The 18443-nt window shown below is 66.0% G+C and overlaps 2 protein-coding genes across 7 annotated transcripts in view; both read right to left on the bottom strand.

Moving 5' to 3' along the window:
* The window catches only part of LOC128828485 (potassium channel subfamily T member 2-like), a 50501-nt gene extending 47205 nt beyond the window's left edge, over positions 1 to 3296 (bottom strand). For all 6 annotated transcript variants that reach the window (XM_054013190.1, XM_054013193.1, XM_054013194.1 and 3 more), the window contains exon 1: positions 2836 to 3296. In XM_054013190.1, the coding sequence (XP_053869165.1) occupies positions 2836 to 2924 (89 nt within the window). In that variant the 5' untranslated portion in view covers positions 2925 to 3296. The remainder of the gene's footprint in view (positions 1 to 2835) is intronic.
* Positions 3297 to 6687: 3391 nt separating this feature from the next.
* Positions 6688 to 17078, bottom strand: QTRT1 (queuine tRNA-ribosyltransferase catalytic subunit 1). Its single transcript, XM_054013093.1, has 10 exons — positions 16806 to 17078; positions 13592 to 13660; positions 12390 to 12528; positions 10674 to 10752; positions 9792 to 9907; positions 9067 to 9205; positions 8363 to 8438; positions 8083 to 8192; positions 7650 to 7734; positions 6688 to 7410 (listed from the first exon to the last, which is right to left on the bottom strand). Exons 1-10 carry the CDS (start codon positions 17076 to 17078, stop codon positions 7258 to 7260), a joined length of 1239 nt encoding a protein of 412 aa, XP_053869068.1. The 3' UTR covers positions 6688 to 7257.
* Positions 17079 to 18443: the final 1365 nt, after the last annotated feature.

The following is an 18443-nucleotide window of genomic DNA, read 5'->3' as shown; positions in this document are numbered from 1 at the left end:
GGGGGCGTGGGCTTGCGAGGCGGGCACAGCCCTGGCATGCAGGACTCCTGGGTTCTATGCCCAGCTTTGCCACCCAGTGAGCAGGGCGAGTCACGTGCCTGCTCCGTGCCTCAGTTTCCCCTCCAAATCTTTGTCTGTCTTGGGCCTCAGTTCTCCCTTTGTAAGCGGGTGAGAATGATCCTTGAGGAGCTCTCTGGGGAAGGGACGGGCTCTCACGCGGTCTCTGCAGCGCGCGGGATAATGGGGGCGCCCCCGGAGCTGGGTTGTGGTCTGTGCGCATCACAGTGGGATACACCTAGTTAACCACAGCAGATCTCCTCCACCCAGCCTCTGCCCGCTGGGCCAGATCCAGGCTGGCACTTAAAGGCCCAGAAGGTTCCCCTCGCTGGCACCAGCCGACAGCCCCGGGTACCCACTCAGGCTGCAGGGAGCTGGCTCCAGGAGGCCTCCGCCCAAGGGGGAGGAGCTGGGGCAACAGGGGGAAATGAGTGGAGGTTGAAGAGGGTATCCCAGCCCAGCTCCTGCTCCTTCCCGTCTCTGCCCAGTATCCACCCCCCACCCACACATCTCCCTGCATGAAACCAGGGCACACCTAAGCTAGCCCCATAGCCCCCGCTCCAATGAGCAGGCAGCAGCCGGTGACTGTCGCGGGAAGCAGGCTAGGAACAGGAGGGGTGTGGGTGGATGGGGGGGGGGGGAGAATGGGCTCCAGGGAAGCTCTGAAAACACCCCTCCTCCCCCAATCTGGGCACACAGCTTCATTAACCCCTTGGGAGCTGATAGATCCCAGCAGCCCCAGGCCACCGAGACTCGGGTCACTGGAAGAACAGAGCCAGACCAGCCCCACGCCAGGCTCCCCCCACCCAAGCTCTGCTAGTGCCCCCCGCTCCTGACCTGCAGAGCCCTGCCGCTAACCCAGCCCCGGGATCCCCCAGACTCCCAGCTTCGCTGGTGCCCTCAAGCCCGACATGGAGCCCCCTCTATCCCAGCCCTGCCCCCCAGCTCTGCCAGTGCCCCTCATTCCTGACCCACAGCCCCTGCCAGCCCAGCCCTGCCCCCCAGCTCTGCCAGTGCCCCTCACTCCTGACCCACAGCCCCTGCCAGCCCAGCCCTGGGCTCCCCCCAGCTCTGCCGGTGCCCCTCACTCCCGACCCGCAGCCCCTGCTAGCCCAGCCCTGGGCTCTCCCCCAGCTCTGCCAGTGCCCCTCACTCCCAACCCGCAGCCCCTGCTAGCCCAGCCCTGGGCTCCCCCCCAGCTCTGCCGGTGCCCCTCACTCCCGACCCGCACCCCCTGCTAGCCCAGCCCTGGCCCCCCCAGCTCTGCCAGTGCCCCTCACTCCTGACCCACAGCCCCTGCCAGCCCAGCCCTGGGCTCCCCCCAGCTCTGCCGGTGCCCCTCACTCCCGACCCGCAGCCCCCTGCTAGCCCAGCCCTGCCCCCCAGCTCTGCCGGTGCCCCTCACTCCCAACCCACAGGCCCTGCTAGCCCAGCCCTGGGATCCCCCCCAGCTCTGCCGGTGCCCCTCACTCCCAACCCACAGCCCCTGCTAGCCCAGCCCTGGGATCCCCCCCAGCTCTGCCGGTGCCCCTCACTCCTGACCCGCAGCCCCTGCTATTCCAGCCCTGGGATCCCCCCCAGCTCTGCCGGTGCCCCCCCCCCCCGCCTCTCCCCATCCAGTCCCAGAGCAGCAGGACTGGCTGGCCCAGGGGGGTGGGGAATGGGATCCCGGCTCCAATCTGACCCCAGGGGCGGGATCTCCCGGGGGACGGGCCGGCTCAGCAGAGAGGCTGGGGACTGCATGAGCCATGGAGACGGAGTGTCCCACTGGGGGATCCCTCAGGGCAGGGCTGGGGGTGGGGCACATTGCCATTGCCTGAACCCCCGCCCCCACGTGCTGCAGCGGGGGGGGGCCGTGCGCTGTGCATGCCAGTCAGAGCCAGGGAGACCCCCGGGGACACCAGACACAGCCCCACGCAGTGCCACGCGGAAACCCCCCAGCTCCCCACAGTGCGCGACCTGCCCCCAGGCTCAGGCACGGGGGCTCCCGCTGCGCCCAGCCGCGCCGGGGGGGGGGGGGGCAGGCCCCCGGAGACTCCCCCATGGAGACCCCAGGCAGCAGCCGTCAGAGTCACAAAGGACCCCGGGGCGCCAGGCGACACCCCAGGGCGCTACGGAGAGCCACCGAAAGCCAGCCGGTGTCCCCTGGCGCCGCCCCGAACCACCCAACATGGGCTGGGAAACAGCCCTGGCTTCCCGGGGGTCCGATCCGGAGCCTCCCCCTTCTCCCGGAGCCGGGGAGAGAACCCAGGCGTCCTGGCTCCCAGCCCCTCCCCCCCCACCTCTAACCACTGGACCCCACTCCCCTCCCAGAGCTGGGGAGAACCCAGGAGTCCTGGTACCAAACACCAGACCCCGCTGCCGCTCCCTTCCCTCTCCACGCCCTGAGGCAGCGCCTCCCCATTTGCCCCCCTCCCTCACGCGGGGGCCCAGAAGTGGCAGGACACAGACAGCAGCAGGGAGTTTGGGGGAGGCTCTGGGGGGGGATGGCACTGATCCGGGAGGGGGACTGAGCCCCCTGAAAGTCCAAAGCTGGAGCCTGCCCCCCCCCGCGCCTCAAAGGGGGAATTGGGGGGGAAGGGGAAGACGCAGGCGCCCCGCTCCCAGGGCAAAGTGCTTCGGGCAGGCGGGCGCAGACCCACCGCCCAGGCACCACGCCCCAGAGAGCCCGACGCCCAAAGCCGGGCTGGCAAAGCTGGAGCGGGGACCAGCATCTCCGGGGCCGCTCCAGCCCCCAGCGCCCCCCAGGCCCCGGCCCCAGCGCCGGGCTCCCCTCACCTCTCGTCGGCCTGCCAGTCCCCCAGCAGCAGGTCCCGGAAGCGGTAGCGAGGGGGCAGGGGCAGCACCTCCTTCTCCAGCTCCACCATGTTGGCTCTCGACGCCGCCGTCGCTCAGCTGCGCCCTGGCGGCTCGCGGGTGCTGGGAGCCGCTGGCCAGGGCGGCCCGCTACGGCCGGAGCCCACGGGCATGGCGGGGCGGCGCGGGCATCCGGGAGCAGCTCTCGGCCCCCCGCTGCCGGGGCTGTGGAAGGAAGCGAGCGGCTGGTGCCATCAGCCTCGCCTTGCCAGGGACTGGTGCCCGGCGCCCGCAGCAGCCTGCGAGGGGCCCCCGCCTTGGCTCCCCCGCTAGCCCATGGCCCGGCCCCCGGGGGGCGAGCGGCCCCTGCCAGGCGGACTCGGGAGGCAGGGGAAGGGAGGCGGCGGAGCGAGGGGAGGCCGCCGCTGAGCGCGCCTCGGTCTCCGGCAGGGATGTGGGGGGCGGTTTCCAGCAGGAGGGGCCGCCCCGATCCGCCCCTCGCCTGGGGGCTGCTGTCCTGTCCCCTCCCTGGGCCACCTGCGGGCGCGGCGCTTCCTTAACCCCTCGGGCTCCGGGAGGGGGGGACAAGATGCCCCCGCTCCCCCCGCCACCTGGCTCCCAGCCCTCCCCCCGCTCTGACCCACTCCCCTCCCAGAACGGGAGAGAACCCAGGAGTCCTGACTCCCAGCTCCTCTGCTCTGATCCACCAGCGCCCACTCCCCTCCCAGAGCCGGGAGAGAACCCAGGCGTCCTGGCTTCCAGCCCCCCCCCCCCCCTGCTCTGACCCACCAGCCCCCACTCCCCTCCCAGAACTACAGAGAGAACCCAGGAGTCCTGGCTCCCAAGTGCCCTGCTCTAACCACTAGACCCCACTCCCCTCCTCGAGCTGGGATAGAACCCAGGAGTCCTGCTCCCAGCCTCCTCCGCTCTCACCCATCAGTCCTGATTCCCCTCCCATAGCTTGGGGGAGAACCCAGGAGTCCTGGCTCCCCCCCACCCCACCCCGCTTTTCTATCCCACCAGCCCCCACTCCCCTCCCAGAGCCAGGGAGAGAACCCAGGAGTCCTGGCTCCCAAGTGTGCTGCTCTAACCACTAGACCCCACTCCCCTCCCAGAGCCAGGGAGAGAACCCAGGAGTCCTGGCTCCCCCCCCCCTTTTTCTATCCCACCAGCCCCCACCCCCCTTCCAGAGCTGGGGACAGAAGCCAGCCGCCCTGCTCTAACCACTAGCCCCCACTCCCCTCCCGGTGGTGCAGGGGACCCCTGACAGCTGCATTCACACACAGCCTATAGTGCACACTCAGGAACAGACTCAAGCCTGGACATCGCTGTGTGTACTCCTGAGTGTGCACCTGGCACTAGCGCATGTCTCCCCCCCAGGACCATGGCCCCCTTCCTCTCCCTCTCTCACCCAGCTCCCCCCCACACTGGGCCCCACTCTCTGCCCCTTCTCCTAGGCCAGGGCACCTCACCACCACACCCCACCCTCCATGACACCCTGTGTTAATGCCTCATGCCAGGTGGGGCCTGGCTAGGAGATCCCTGGGGGGGGGCACGTGGGCCCAACCCATGTATAGCTTAACCCCTTGATCGCCAACTGCCCAATGTACCAGGGCTGCCCAGGGTACCGGGCACCACAGCTGGAAGAGATGCCCCAGGCAGGGTATAGGTGCCACGTGCCTGGCAAGCACCTGCCCTGTGATTCTCATGGCCCAGGCAGGGGGACCCGGGCAAGGCCGCTCTCTTTCGCTGGAGGGTTTGCAAAGCTGAATCTGCCCAGAACAGAGGAGCCCCAGCGCCAGCGTCGCTTACCCACTCACCAGGTGCCCGGGCAACACTACCCTTCCCCCAGCCCCTCACCCCTTGGGTTCCTTCCTGGGCGGCCCTGTTCCGGCTGGCAGGGACGAGAGGAACCCGGGTCAAACGCAGGATGAGGGAGCAGGCAGGGCTAACAAATGCACCAGATCTTCCCAGCCAGCTGCGTTACCGGGCACAAGCCCCTGCAAGCCAGGTGGGTGGGCGGGCATAGGCACCCCCCCCAGGCAAGACAGGATCTGCACTCTGGGAGGGGAGTGGGGGCTGGTGGGTTAGAGAAGGGGGGGCTGGGAGCCAGGATTCCTGGGTTCTCTCCCCAGTGAGGGTAGGGTAGGGTAGTGGGGGCTGGTGGGTTAGAGCAGGGGGGCTGGGAGCCAGGACTCTTGGGTTCTCTGCCAGCTCTGGGAGGGGAGTGGGAGCGGTTGGGTTAGAGAAGGGGGGGCTGGGAGCCAGGACTCCTGGGTTCTCTCCCCAGTGAGGGGAGGGTAGGGTAGGGGGGGCTGGTGGGTAGAGCAGGGGGGCTGGGAGCCAGTTCTGGGAGGGGAGTGGGGCCGGTTGGGTTAGAGCAGGGGGGGCTGGGAGCCAGGACTCCTGGGTTCTCTCCCCAGTGAGGGTAGGGTAGGGTGTGGGGGCTGGTGGGTTAGAGCAGGGGGGCTGGGAGCCAGGACTCTTGGGTTCTCTGCCAGCTCTGGGAGGGGAGTGGGAGCGGTTGGGTTAGAGAAGGGGGGCTGGGAGCCAGGACTCCTGGGTTCTCTCCCCAGTGAGGGGAGGGTAGGGTAGGGGGGGCTGATGGGTAGAGCAGGGGGGCTGGGAGCCAGTTCTGGGAGGGGAGTGGGGCCGGTTGGGTTAGAGAAGGGGGGGCTGGGAGCCAGGACTCCTGGGTTCTTCTAGTACCGGATCACCCCTCCCCCCCAGCAGTCCCTGCTCCAGACCAGAAGCCAGCGCAGGGTCCCCGTTAGGATGCGAAGCGCACTTACCGTAAACACCCCCGCAGGCACGCAGCAGAACCTCCCGAGCTCGCTGCGGCGCCGCCGGAGCCCCGCTTTCGCCGGGCCCCTGCTGCCCCCTGCTGGCCGAGGGGGGAACCTCCCACTCCCAGCAGCTGGTTCCCCCAGGGAGCAGATCACACCCTGCTGGGGTGCAGGTGGTGGGGGCCCCCCGGGGCTGGGCTTGAGGGAGAGGCAGGAGCGGGGGGTATGGAAGGGGAATGGGATCCTCACAGCGCTGCAGACGCTCCAGTTCTAAGCAGGGAGGCCAGGCTGTTCGTGCCCCTATACCCATGGGGAAACTGAGGCACAGAGACACTAAGCCACTGGCGCAAGATCACAGGGGGAGGCTGTGGGCAGAGCAAGGACTTGAAGCCAGGTCCAGGAGGCCCCAGCTCATATCCTAACCACTAGGCCCTGCTTCCTCTCCTCCCCCCACCCAGTGCATAGGGATGGGGGCACCCAGTAGGGTCTGTAACAGGCCGCCAGTGGAGAGACTGGCTAGATCCTCCCTGAGGTGGGGGAGAGGGGAGAACCCACAAGCCTGGGCCCAGACCCCAGCCACATCAGCAGCCATCAGACACAGAACAGGTCGGAGGTGACCCCCAAAGCTTTCCCCAGACCGCCCAGGCCTGGCCCTGCCTCCCAGTGCACCTGCTCGCTCCATGCGCACTGCTGGTGCTGTACCACTGCTGAACAGCTGCCAGGTCCCACCCCAGAAGTGGCTGCATCTGAGCGCAGGGCCCCTGTAGAAACAGCCCCTGCACCACAGCCTAGAGACGGATGCCCTGGAGCAGGTTCAGACCCAACCCAAGAGACGCAGGAGAGCTCTGGGACTCCCTCCCACTGTACCTGCTGTAAGGGGATTTGCCCACCTCTCCAAGTCACAAGCAGACGTGTGCCCTGCCCCGTGGGTGGCTCCGGGAATCTAGTGCACCTGCGAGCAGACAGGTGTGGAGGGGCCCAGTCTGCACCCCGGGGCAGCCACAGCCCCCCAAGTCAGCTCCCCCCCAACAGTCTGATCCACTTCCACTGGCAGCTTCACCGCTTTTATTGGGGGCTGGGGGGCAGTGCCCGGCCCCGTGGGGAGCGGAGGGCCTGGCTCCGCCTCGTTAAAACCCCAACCATTAATTACAAACCGCGTACAAAAGGGGGGGGTGATGGGGAAAACAGTAAAACAAAAACCAAGTTTAAAATCATTCCCACGCCTCTTTCTTAACGAGCTTGGAGGCTGCTGGGTTTTAACTCTTTGGACCCCACAACCCAGGCACCGCCCTTGCTCCTGATCTGGGGCTGCCGTGTTACCCAGAACCTTTTGCACAGAGGAGCTCTGTGCTGCAGACTCGCCGACCCCCCTCGTCCCATGCAGGAGATGCTGGGAAGAGCAGCCACCGCTGGACACGGGCCTCCGAAGATGGGGCCGGCTTTGTTCCTGATCCTTCCAGCCAGCTGGGCTGCACGGCCGACCCCTCCAACCACAGGGGGCTGAGGGGGATCTGCTGGGGGGGACATGTGCGGGGCAGTTGGGATAATCCAGGCCAAAGAGTCTTTGTGCTCCTCCAAGCTCATCTTCTTTGTAAAACAACCTCCCCCCCACCTGCCGTCACTCCAGAGTGATATTGACCGAGGCCAGGGCCTCCACGGCCCATGGGGGGTACTGCTCCCGGCTGCCGTACATGGTTCTCATGAAGTCCTGGACGAACTGCGGGAACCTCTGCTCCACGATGCTCTCCCGGATCGACTGCATCAGATTCAGCTGGGGGAGGGGATGGGGGGGGGGCAGATTACACCCTGAACAGCCCGGATACTGCCCACGTCTCCTCCCGCACCGACTGGGGACAGACCCACAGGCTCACCACACACCCAGAACCTGCCTGGCTCCGGGGAGGAAGCAGCAGCAAATGTAACAGCCCCGCTTCGCCCCCCAGCCTCCAGGGCGGTTAACGGCCGGCACAGAGGGTGGCACTCCAGGGGGCGGGCGCCCTGGGGACTCACCTGGTAGGCGATGTTGTGCACGGTGAGGAGGTGCAGGGCTGCCGTCTCGCTGCGGAACAGGGCGTGCAGGAAGGCCCGGCTGTACCTGGGACGGGGAAACGCCGCGGTGAAGGAGGTGCAGGCCACAGGAACCGACCCCCCCCACAGGGCAGCCTCCAAAGGGACAGCGCTCGAGAGACACACAGAAGCTCCCAGCGAAGAGCCAGGGCCGAGAGAAAGGCAGAGATCCAGGGTCAGTACCCTGGGGTGGGGGCAACTCTGTCCTCCATCCCCCTCACCAGGGCAGGAGATCTGTGCTGAGGGTGGGGACCCAATGCCCCCGAGCACCAACCCACTTCGAGGTGCCTGGTACAGCAGCTAGCTCCCAGCCCGTCTGCGGGGTGAGGATGGGGCCACGGGGAGGGGCCCTGCTCCCCCGACCCAGGGCACGCACCTGCGGCAGGTGGGGCAGCCGCAGTTCTCATCAATAGGCCGGAAGTCCTTGGCGAACTGCTTGTTCTTCACCGGCAGGGAGCCCCAGGGCACCAGGGCCGAGCCGAAGCGCTGGGAGAGGAAGGATCTGGCTGGTTACTGGGACGGGGTTATGGGGTGGGTGGGGTGTGATCCCAACTGCCTGCCCGTCACTATGGGGGCATCCCAGCACACAGAAGAGCAGCCCAGGGTGTAGACGGGCAGACTGACCCCCGCCCCATCCCCAGGGGGCAGCCACTCACCGCCGTCCGGGTGGGGAAGACGCAGTCGAACATGTCGCAGCCCAGGGCGACGCAGACCACCAGGTCCGTGGCGTAGCTGCAGAGGGGAGACGGCAGCTCTGCAAACTGGCCCACGAGCATGTCGGGTCTCAGCCTAGGGCCCCGACACCCAGCAGAGCCAGGCTCCAGCCCAAGCCTGGGGAACCTCAAGGAGGGGGTGAGATGACCCAAGCCCCCTCTGCCCCAGTGGGGGGGGGGTCTCTGGAGGGCAGGGTGAAGCACATGGGTGGGGAAGGGATGTTAGGATTGGGGCCCTGCCCATGTGTGGGCCGTACCTCTTGGCGAAGGGTCATGTGTTCCCCTCCCATGACCCAAGAGGAAGTGGGGTAACTAAGCAGCCATGTTTAGGCTTCAACTTGTACAATAGGCCTCAAGCGCCTGAACCCCCTCGGTTCGGCAGCATGAAGCACCGCTGCCCCAGGCTCCCCGGTGCCTGAACCCCCTCGGTTCGGCAGCATGAAGCACCGCTGCCCCAGGCTCCCCGGTGCCTGAACCCCCTTGGTTCGGCAGCATGAAGCACCCCCTGCCCCACAGGCTGGGCCAAAGCTCAGCGCAGCGGGTGCTGCATAGACGGGACAATCCCTGAGCCAGTCCCCCGAGACGCCAAGTCCAGCCGAAAGCTCCAGGAGAAGGGGGAGCCGGCACTGCTCAGCGCCGACACCTACCCGACCCCCATGAGGTAGCGGGGCTTCCCCCTGGGGAGGCGGTCGGTGCTGAGGGTCACCATCTTCCAGAAGTGGTCCTTTGCCTCGCCGCCGCTCAGCCCCCCGATGGCAAAGCCGGGCACGTCCCGCTGCGTCATCTCTGGGGATGGAAACAGAACTGGGAAGGTCCCGTCCCTAAGGGGGGAGGGGGAGGGCAGGATCGCTCCCACCCACACCCTCGTGAGGGTCTCCACAAGCTAAGGGGGCAGATGCAGCTTCTACACCCCCTTGCTTTGCCCCACCCCCAGGGTGTGCCCCCATCCCATGGGTTAGCGCCCTCAGTTTTCCCAGCAGCTCCAAATCCTACCCCAAAGCCAGCTGGGGGCTACCCGCCGCAGGCATCACGGCCCCGCACAGCTCTCACGACCAAAGCAGGGCTGGCGAGCCCAAACCAGGCCCTGCCCGGCTTCCCGGCAGCTCCGGTAGGGTGACCAGGTGACCAGATGTCCCATTTTATAGGGACAGTCCCGATACTTGGGACTTTATCTTATATAGGCTCCTATTACCCCCCACCCCCATCCCGATTTTTCACACTTGCTGTCTGGTCACTCTAAGCTCCGGAGAGGTGAAACCGCTCAGCAACAGGTCCAGGAGCACCGAGGCCCCGCCCGAGATCAGGCCCGTCCCAAGGAGCTCACAGTCTATCTAGACACGGGAAGAATTACCATTGTCCAGGTCTCCATTACCTTCCAGACACTTGGTGCGGAGGGCAGGGTCCAGCCCGCCCTGGATGATGGCGAAGAGGTTCTGCTTGTCGGGTTTGTTGTTGGCGGCGATGCAGCGGTCCAGCCAGCGAATCGACCTGCAACGCACGCGGCCCACTCAGTCCCTGCCACCCCACGGGAGAGTCGGAGGCAGCGGGGCCTCACGGATAGAGCCCTGGCCTGGGACTTGGTTCTGTTCCCAGCCCTGCCCCCAACCTGCCGCACCACCCTGCACAAGCCACTTCACTGCCCCGTGCCTCAGTTTCCCCATCTGTCAAAAGAGGATAGTCATGATAGGGACCTGCTTCGGCAAGCACTTGGAGATAGACAGCAGCTCAGCCGGGAGCTAGGGATTAGCCCTGTCCCCATGTTAGAGATGGGAAAACAAGGCAGAGCGAGTCAGCGACTGAAGCCATCAGATGGCCAAGTCAGGTGCAGAACCCTGGTATCCTGATTCCCACCCTAGTGGCGTACCCAGCCTCCCTGTTAGAGTCCCACTGTACCCCCCCCCATCCGGGGGTACCCCCGCCAAGGAGGAACACGCAGGCAGGGCAACACGGTGACAAAAATCAGACTCCAGAGATGACGACAACCCACATGGGGGGTGAACTGGGCGAGAGGGGAACGCCCTCGGCCTGCCCACAGCTGGGCCCCCAGGCGACGAGGATCCGGTCTGCCAAGGGTTAAACCCCCCACCCCACCCCCCCCAAGCTCCTGGGGCGAGGGATAAAGCAGGGGGCGGGGGAGCCTGAATGGGGCACCTGTTCATCATCCGGACACCGCCACTTGGGGAAGGCTCTGCTGGGAGTTATCCACCAGGCACAGAAGGCGGGGGGGGGGGGGCACTATAGAGACTCGACGAACCTGTACATGGCTTCCTCCACCCGGGGCCCCGTGACAGTACTGCTCACCACGTCATCCAGCTGCATCATGATGTCTGAGCCTAGGAAGGGAACGAGGGAGAGGCAGCCTGAGCTGGGCCCCGCGAGCCGGGGGAGGGCCAATCTCTAGGGGGATGGCTCTGATTCTCTGCCCTGAACTTCACATCCCCGCCCAGAACAGGACCCAAGAATCCTGGCTCCCAACCCTCTGCCCTTCACTCTAACCAATGCAGCCCACTCCCCTTCTGGATCAGGGAGAGAACCCAGGAGTCCTGGCTCCTAGCCCCCCTCCCCTCAACCCACTAGACCCTACTCTGCTTTAACCAAAGGAAAAGCATAAACAGCAATTAATGTCTTCAAAGCACTGACCCCTCCCAAGCCCCGTTGCAGGACCGGGGCCTAAACCGTTCCCAGAGTTACGTTAGCTTCACTCTTCCCGATTTCCCAGGGCAGTTGCTTTTTCCACTCCACCGGGGACTCCCCTTCAGGCCGAGCCAAGCCGCAGGCCTGGGGTTCCCGCTGCTGGTGCCAAGGCAGCGTCTCAGCTGATCTCCCGAGGCCAGCTCACCGACAGCTCCCGGGACCGAGCGCCCACGCGGCGTGACTCTGACCACCGAGGCAGGCCGAGCAGCGGCTGGAGGACGGAGAAACCAGCCTCCCAAAGACTGGGCTTCTCCGAGACGAGCCGTGAAAGCCAGGGGCAGAGTTTCAAGCCACTCGACTCCGTTTGGCGGAGATCTCTCCCGTCTTATTCGCCCAGCGCACGCCACCAACTCTGCTCTGAGTCACACAATGATGGGCAGCTCCGAACACAGCACTTTTCCCAGCAGGGCGCCCACTGGAGGAATTAGCAGGGAATTTTCTCTGCTCTTTCCTGGAGAGTTTGTTCCCCCCCTCCCCCCCTTACTGTCCTTTTGCTTCCTTTAAGGAGCCAAGCCCTGAAGGCTGATGCCTGTTATTTAACCCCACACACGCTCCCCTGCAGGCAAAGGAGAATGAGGTGTGTCTAAGGCCTGCTGCGGCTGCTGAGTCGGGGGGGAGGGGGGAGTTATTTAATTACCCCTCTGAGGGCGGCTGGCACTTGACGTGGTCTGAGACCCACCAGACTCATTCCACTAAGCAGCCAGCGGACAGCCGTGACTTTCCATTGCTCCCAGCGCCCGCAGGATTCGAACGGGCAGCCCAGCACGGGAAGGAACCAGAGTGACCGGTTCCCCGGTCTCTCCCCGCACCGGTGCGGCAGTACGCGAGGCAACGTGCGACCCACGGAAGCAACGCGCCAGGGCTCAGCCCCACCAGGCAACAGGGAATTAGGGAGGCAGAAGGTAACAGAACAGGGAGGTCTGGCCAGAGCTCACCCCACGGGCCGAACTCCATGGGGAGATTCGATAATCACAGAAGCGGATCTCACTTACCTCCCTTCTTCCCCCAGAGCACAGCAACCCTCCGGTACTGCCCTGGGGCGCTGGGATAAACACTCCCTGATGAGCGCCCCACCCTGCTCCAGCAGTACAGCACCAGGGCACTGGGGTCAGCACTGCCTCCAAGTGCCCCCTACGGAGTTACCAGCTCAGACTCAAAATCCCTTTTCTCGGTTGGTCTGCACCTTGGGGAGCCTTTTTAAAGGACGAGCCCATCCTGTGCAGTCACTGGCAGGCACCAGGGACCCCGCCAGCGGCTCCCACACAGCACGAGTTACCCAGCGCGTTCTGGATTTCGATGGATTTCTCCGGCGTCAGCAGGATCTCTTCCCCATCGTACGGAGACCGGAAGCGGACGCCCTCCTCCGTCACCTCGGACAGCTCCACCAGGGAGACCATCTGGAACCCGCCGCTGTCCTGTGAACAAACCCATCAAGAGCTAGAGAATACTGGGCCTGCGGGCGCTGAGATTTATGCCGGAGAGACTGTCCAGGGATCAAGGGTGCAACACGGGGAGAAGGGAGGCTGGACAGCTCGAGGGAGGGGACCAGAGACTCCAGGCCTCTGCTTTGAGCCCACTCCAGGTTGACAGTGGCCCATCTACCTCGATTGTTCCATGGGGCCATCACTGGAGCATCCCAGCACTTCAGTCATTAGTGAGCTTGCTTCCAACGCCCTCTTTGCAGATGGGGAAACTGAGGCACGGGCAGTCACTGCAAGTCCCGCAGGGAGTCAGCCGCAGAGCCGGCAATCAAACCCAGATCCCCCAAGTGCCAGACCAACGCCTTCACCACGAGGCCCCTTGCTAGTCACCCTCTCCCGGGTGCTCAGTGAGGCAAATGGTGCTAAACAGCCGCCTCAGAGGCTTCCCCGCTCGCTCCCGGGGCAGCAAAGAGGCAGGTTGCCTACGGGCAGCATCTTGGAGGGAGCTTGCCCTGCTGGTGCCCAGGCTAAGCCTGTAGATACACAGTAGAGAAGCCGCTTCAACGTGGGACCTTCCACTAGCACTAAATGTACTCTCTGTATTATCTATTAGGTGTATTACGGTAGCACCTAGGCACCCATCGTGGCCCATGGTGCTAGGGGCTGTACATTATGTATTAGGTGTATTACGGTAGCACCTACGACCCCATGGCGGTACGAGGTGCTGTACAAACCCAGAACAAAACAACAGTCAAGAAAAGCCCCAGATAAGAAACGCCGGCCGCCACGTAAGAGTTAGCACAGGGGAAACATGCCGGAGCCCCATGCTGCCACCCAACTCTGAAATGTCGTGGCACGCTACCCACAAGGGCCCCAATCCTAACCACCCACCCTGCATGCTGCCCAGAGGGGCCCCAATTCACCCCCCAGAGCCAAGCTCCCATGAGAGGCTGCCGGAGTGCCTGGCTTCTAACCTGCTTCCCCCATTGCCACCAATCCACAGGGATCAGGCCTCTGAAACACGCCTCCTCGCCCAGCCCTGGCCAGCGCCACTCACCGTGAGAAGGTTCTGTTGCCAGTTCATGAACCCGTGAAGGCCGTTGGCTTGTTTGATGAGCTCAGGCCCCTGCGGTGGATTTAGAAGGGTTAGAAATGTGAACACAACCCCAAGGCTTCTCCAGAAACCAGACCTCCAGAAGCACCAGCTAACAACTCCCCCCAACCAGGATTGCACCCATCCTACAGACTACTCCTAGATTGCAGGGACAGGGACACTCACCGGCCTCATGCCCAAGTGGTAGGTGGGGGAGGGGAGATGGGGGTCAGGCCCCCCAGCCGGGGGGCTCACTCACCGGCCTCATGCCCAGGTGGTAGGTGGGGGAGGGGAGATGGGGGTCAGGCCCCCCAGCCGGGGGGCTCACTCACCGGCCTCATGCCCAGGTGGTAGGTGGGGGAGGGGAGATGGGGGTCAGGCCCCCCAGCCGGGGGAGTCACTCACCGGCCTCATGCCCAGGTGGTAGGTGGGGGAGGGGAGATGGGGGTCAGGCCCCCCAGCCGGGGGGGTCACTCACCGGCCTCATGCCCAGGTGGTAGGTGGGGGAGGGGAGATGGGGGTCAGGCCCCCCAGCCGGGGGGCTCACTCACCGGCCTCATGCCCAGGTGGTAGGTGGGGGAGGGGAGATGGGGGTCAGGCCCCCCAGCCGGGGGGCTCACTCACCGGCCTCATGCCCAGGTGGTAGGTGGGGGAGGGGAGGTGGGGGTCAGGCCCCCCCAGCCGGGGGGGTCACTCACCGGCCTCATGCCCAGGTGGTAGGTGGGGGAGGGGAGGTGGGGGTCAGGCCCCCCCAGCCGGGGGGGTCACTCACCGGCCTCATGCCCAGGTGGTAGGTGGGGGAGGGGAGGTGGGGGTCAGGCCCCCCCAGCCGGGGGGGTCACTCACCGGCCTCATGCCCAGGTGGTAGGTGGGGGAGGGGAGGTGGGGGTCAGGCCCCCCCAGCCGGGGGGGTCACTCACCGGCCTCATGCCCAGGTGGTAGGTGGGGGAGGGGAGGTGGGGGTCAGGCCCCCCCAGCCGGCGGGGTCACTCACCGGCCTCATGCCCAGGTGGTAGGTGGGGGAGGGGGGGAGATGGGGGTCAGGCCCCCCAGCCGGGGGGCTCACTCACCGGCCTCATGCCCAGGTGGTAGGTGGGGGAGGGGAGATGGGGGTCAGGCCCCCCAGCCGGGGGGCTCACTCACCGGCCTCATGCCCAGGTGGTAGGTGGGGGAGGGGAGGTGGGGGTCAGGCCCCCCCAGCCGGGGGGGGTCACTCACCGGCCTCATGCCCAGGTGGTAGGTGGGGGAGGGGAGGTGGGGGTCAGGCCCCCCCAGCCGGGGGGGTCACTCACCGGCCTCATGCCCAGGTGGTAGGTGGGGGAGGGGAGGTGGGGGTCAGGCCCCCCCAGCCGGGGGGGTCACTCACCGGCCTCATGCCCAGGTGGTAAGTGGGGGAGGGGAGGTGGGGGTCAGGCCCCCCCAGCCGGGGGGGGTCACTCACCGGCCTCATGCCCAGGTGGTAGGTGGGGGAGGGGAGGTGGGGGTCAGGCCCCCCCAGCCGGCGGGGTCACTCACCGGCCTCATGCCCAGGTGGTAGGTGGGGGAGGGGGGGAGATGGGGGTCAGGCCCCCCAGCCGGGGGGGGTCACTCACCGGCCTCATGCCCAGGTGGTAGGTGGGGGAGGGGGGGGAGATGGGGGTCAGGCCCCCCAGCCGGGGGGGGTCACTCACCGGCCTCATGCCCAGGTGGTAGGTGGGGGAGGGGGGGGAGATGGGGGTCAGGCCCCCCAGCCGGGGGGGGTCACTCACCGGCCTCATGCCCAGGTGGTAGGTGGGGGAGGGGGGGGAGATGGGGGTCAGGCCCCCCAGCCGGGGGGGGTCACTCACCGGCCTCATGCCCAGGTGGTAGGTGGGGGAGGGGGGGGAGATGGGGGTCAGGCCCCCCAGCCGGGGGGGGTCACTCACCGGCCTCATGCCCAGGTGGTAGGTGGGGGAGGGGGGGGAGATGGGGGTCAGGCCCCCCAGCCGGGGGGGGTCACTCACCGGCCTCATGCCCAGGTGGTAGGTGGGGGAGGGGGGGGAGATGGGGGTCAGGCCCCCCAGCCGGGGGGGGTCACTCACCGGCCTCATGCCCAGGTGGTAGGTGGGGGAGGGGGGGGAGATGGGGGTCAGGCCCCCCAGCCGGGGGGGGTCACTCACCGGCCTCATGCCCAGGTGGTAGGTGGGGGAGGGGGGGAGATGGGGGTCAGGCCCCCCAGCCGGGGGGGTCACTCACCGGCCTCATGCCCAGGTGGTAGGTGGGGGAGGGGGGGAGATGGGGGTCAGGCCCCCCAGCCGGGGGGGTCACTCACCGGCCTCATGCCCAGGTGGTAGGTGGGGGAGGGGGGGAGATGGGGGTCAGGCCCCCCAGCCGGGGGGGTCACTCACCGGCCTCATGCCCAGGTGGTAGGTGGGGGAGGGGAGATGGGGGTCAGGCCCCCCAGCCGGGGGGGTCACTCACCGGCCTCATGCCCAGGTGGTAGGTGGGGGAGGGGAGATGGGGGTCAGGCCCCCCAGCCGGGGGGGTCACTCACCGGCCTCATGCCCAGGTGGTAGGTGGGGGAGGGGAGATGGGGGTCAGGTCCCCCAGCCGGGGGGGTCACTCACCGGCCTCATGCCCAGGTGGTAGGTGGGGGAGGGGAGATGGGGGTCAGGCCCCCCAGCCGGGGGGGTCACTCACCGGCCTCATGCCCAGGTGGTAGGTGGGGGAGGGGAGATGGGGGTCAGGCCCCCCAGCCGGGGGGGGTCACTCACCGGCCTCATGCCCAGGTGGTAGGTGGGGGAGGGGAGATGGGGGTCAGGCCCCCCAGCCGGGGGGGTCACTCACCGGCCTCATGCCCAGGTGGTAGGTGGGGGAGGGGAGGTGGGGGTCAGGCCCCCCAGCCGGGGGGGTCACTCACCGGCCTCATGCCCAGGTGGTAGGTGGGGGAGGGGAGGTGGGGGTCAGGCCCCCCAGCCGGGGGGGTCACTCACCGGCCTCATGCCCAGGTGGTAGGTGGGGAAGGGGGGGAGATGGGGGTCAGGCCCCCCAGCAGGGGGGGTCACTCACCGGCCTCATGCCCAGGTGGTAGGTGGGGGAGGGGGGGGAGATGGGGGTCAGGCCCCCCAGCCGGGGGGGGTCACTCACCGGCCTCATGCCCAGGTGGTAGGTGGGGGAGGGGAGGTGGGGGTCAGGCCCCCCAGCCGGGGGGGTCACTCACCGGCCTCATGCCCAGGTGGTAGGTGTTGCCCAGGCAGATGCGGCAGCCCAGCCCCTCCAGCTGCCGGGCCGTGATCCCCTTCATGGTGCCCTGCGTGCCCACGGGCATGAAGACCGGGCTGAGCACGGGGCCGTGCGGCAGCCGCAGCTCGCAGGCCCGGGCCTTGCTCAGCCCGCACTCGGCCACCACGCGCAGGGACAGCGCCGGGCCGCAACTGCTGGGCGCCGCCATCTTGGCCCGGGAGTCACGTGACGCCTGCTTGGGCGCCGCCATCTTGGGGACGGTCATGTGATTCCGAGCCGCTCTCGTTGCCTTGGCAACGCGGATATGGGGGTAGCAAAGCAGCTGTCATGTTCAGGCTTCAGCCTCCCCACTAGGCCCGAGCCCCCTCGTGCCCCAGAGCAACGCGCCCCCTGCTCCAGCCTGCCCCACAAAGGCCTGAGCCCTGAGCCATCTCATGCCCCAGAGCGATGCCCCCCACTCCAGCCCCCCCAACAACCCAAGCCTCCTCATACCCCAGAGCAACACACCCCACTCCATCCCCATCAACAGCCCGGGCCCCCTATGCTCCAAAGCAACACATCCTCCACTCCAGCCCACCCCCCCAACAGCCCAAGCCCCCCCATGTTCCAGAGCAATGTGCCCCCTGCTCCCGCCCACCCAGGGCCAAGCCCCCTTGCACCCCAAAGCAAAACATCCCACACTCTTCCCCCCCCAACACCCAAGCCCCCTCATCCCCTAGAGCACAGAACCCCTGCTCCACCAAAAAAGAGCAAGATACTGACTTGCAGAGAAATCATCTCCCTAAACCTTATTAGAAAGCAGTTGGGGTTGCATTGGGAGGGGCTAATAAGGGGCCGATTGAATTAGGTGTGGCAGGGGTCAGGTGTGAGGAGTCAGGTTGCTGAGTGAGGGCATCAAGGCTCCTAGTATATAGGACCAGGAGTGGCAACTGGAGGTGTCTGGCAGGCAGGTGTAAAGGGAAGATAGTTAGGAGTAAGTAAGTAGAGTCTTTGTTTTCTTCAATAAAGTGTATGGGTTATGCTTGATCTGCTAAGGCATCTAGGTAGGCTCTGCTATGCCCCAAAGAGGAGTGCAGAAATATTAGTCAGGGAGGGGGCTTACAATGTGGTGGGGTTGGTGTTAGGGTGTTTTTCTGCAGCTCCAGGGTTATGAGTTTTTTATTCCTCTTGTGAATAACTTTCAATGTTGGGTGTCAGAGGAGGCCCATTTTGTGTGTCCTGTAGCTAACTGTAGGACTAAAACTTGGGGCAGTCCTTGGAATGAGGGCTAATTGATGTCTGTCTCTAACCCTTCCTAGGGGGAGATGATTGGGCATGTTAGTTATGACTGATGACCTTGCTGAGATAGGACCCTCCTGCCTGGGAGGCCACTACTTTCCTTAACCCTGTCAGGTATTCTGGCCCTGCAGTGAGGGGGTGTGGTATGGCATTTGTGCCTGCCTAGGGCAGGAGGTGGTGAGAGAGAGCACAAAGCATGTACAATAAGGGAGAGTATTGACACGAGCCTGCCAAGTTCTACTCTCCCCATCTTGTAACACAAGAGCAAGGGAACAATTACAATGAAAGGTGGCAAATTCAAGATGGATAAGAGGAAATGTGCTTCCAAGTGCTGCAT

The sequence above is a fragment of the Malaclemys terrapin genome, chromosome 23, assembly GCF_027887155.1.
Source record: "Malaclemys terrapin pileata isolate rMalTer1 chromosome 23, rMalTer1.hap1, whole genome shotgun sequence".
Classification (NCBI taxonomy): Eukaryota; Metazoa; Chordata; order Testudines; family Emydidae; genus Malaclemys; species Malaclemys terrapin.
Note: the sequence above shows the minus strand (reverse complement) of the source record. Positions and strands in the feature narration are given on the sequence as shown.

Excerpts from the sequence above, each read along its gene's own strand:
- QTRT1 (XM_054013093.1), bottom strand. The coding sequence starts at position 17,078 with ATGGCGGCGCCCAAGCAGGCGTCACGTGACTCCCGGGCCAAGATGGCG. Across the intron at positions 13,661-16,805 it reads ACCACCTGGGCATGAGGCCG|GGGCCTGAGCTCATCAAACA; the intron begins GTGAGTGACCCC and ends AATCCACCGCAG. Across the intron at positions 10,753-12,389 it reads CGAAATCCAGAACGCGCTGG|GCTCAGACATCATGATGCAG; the intron begins GTAACTCGTGCT and ends TTCCCTTCCTAG.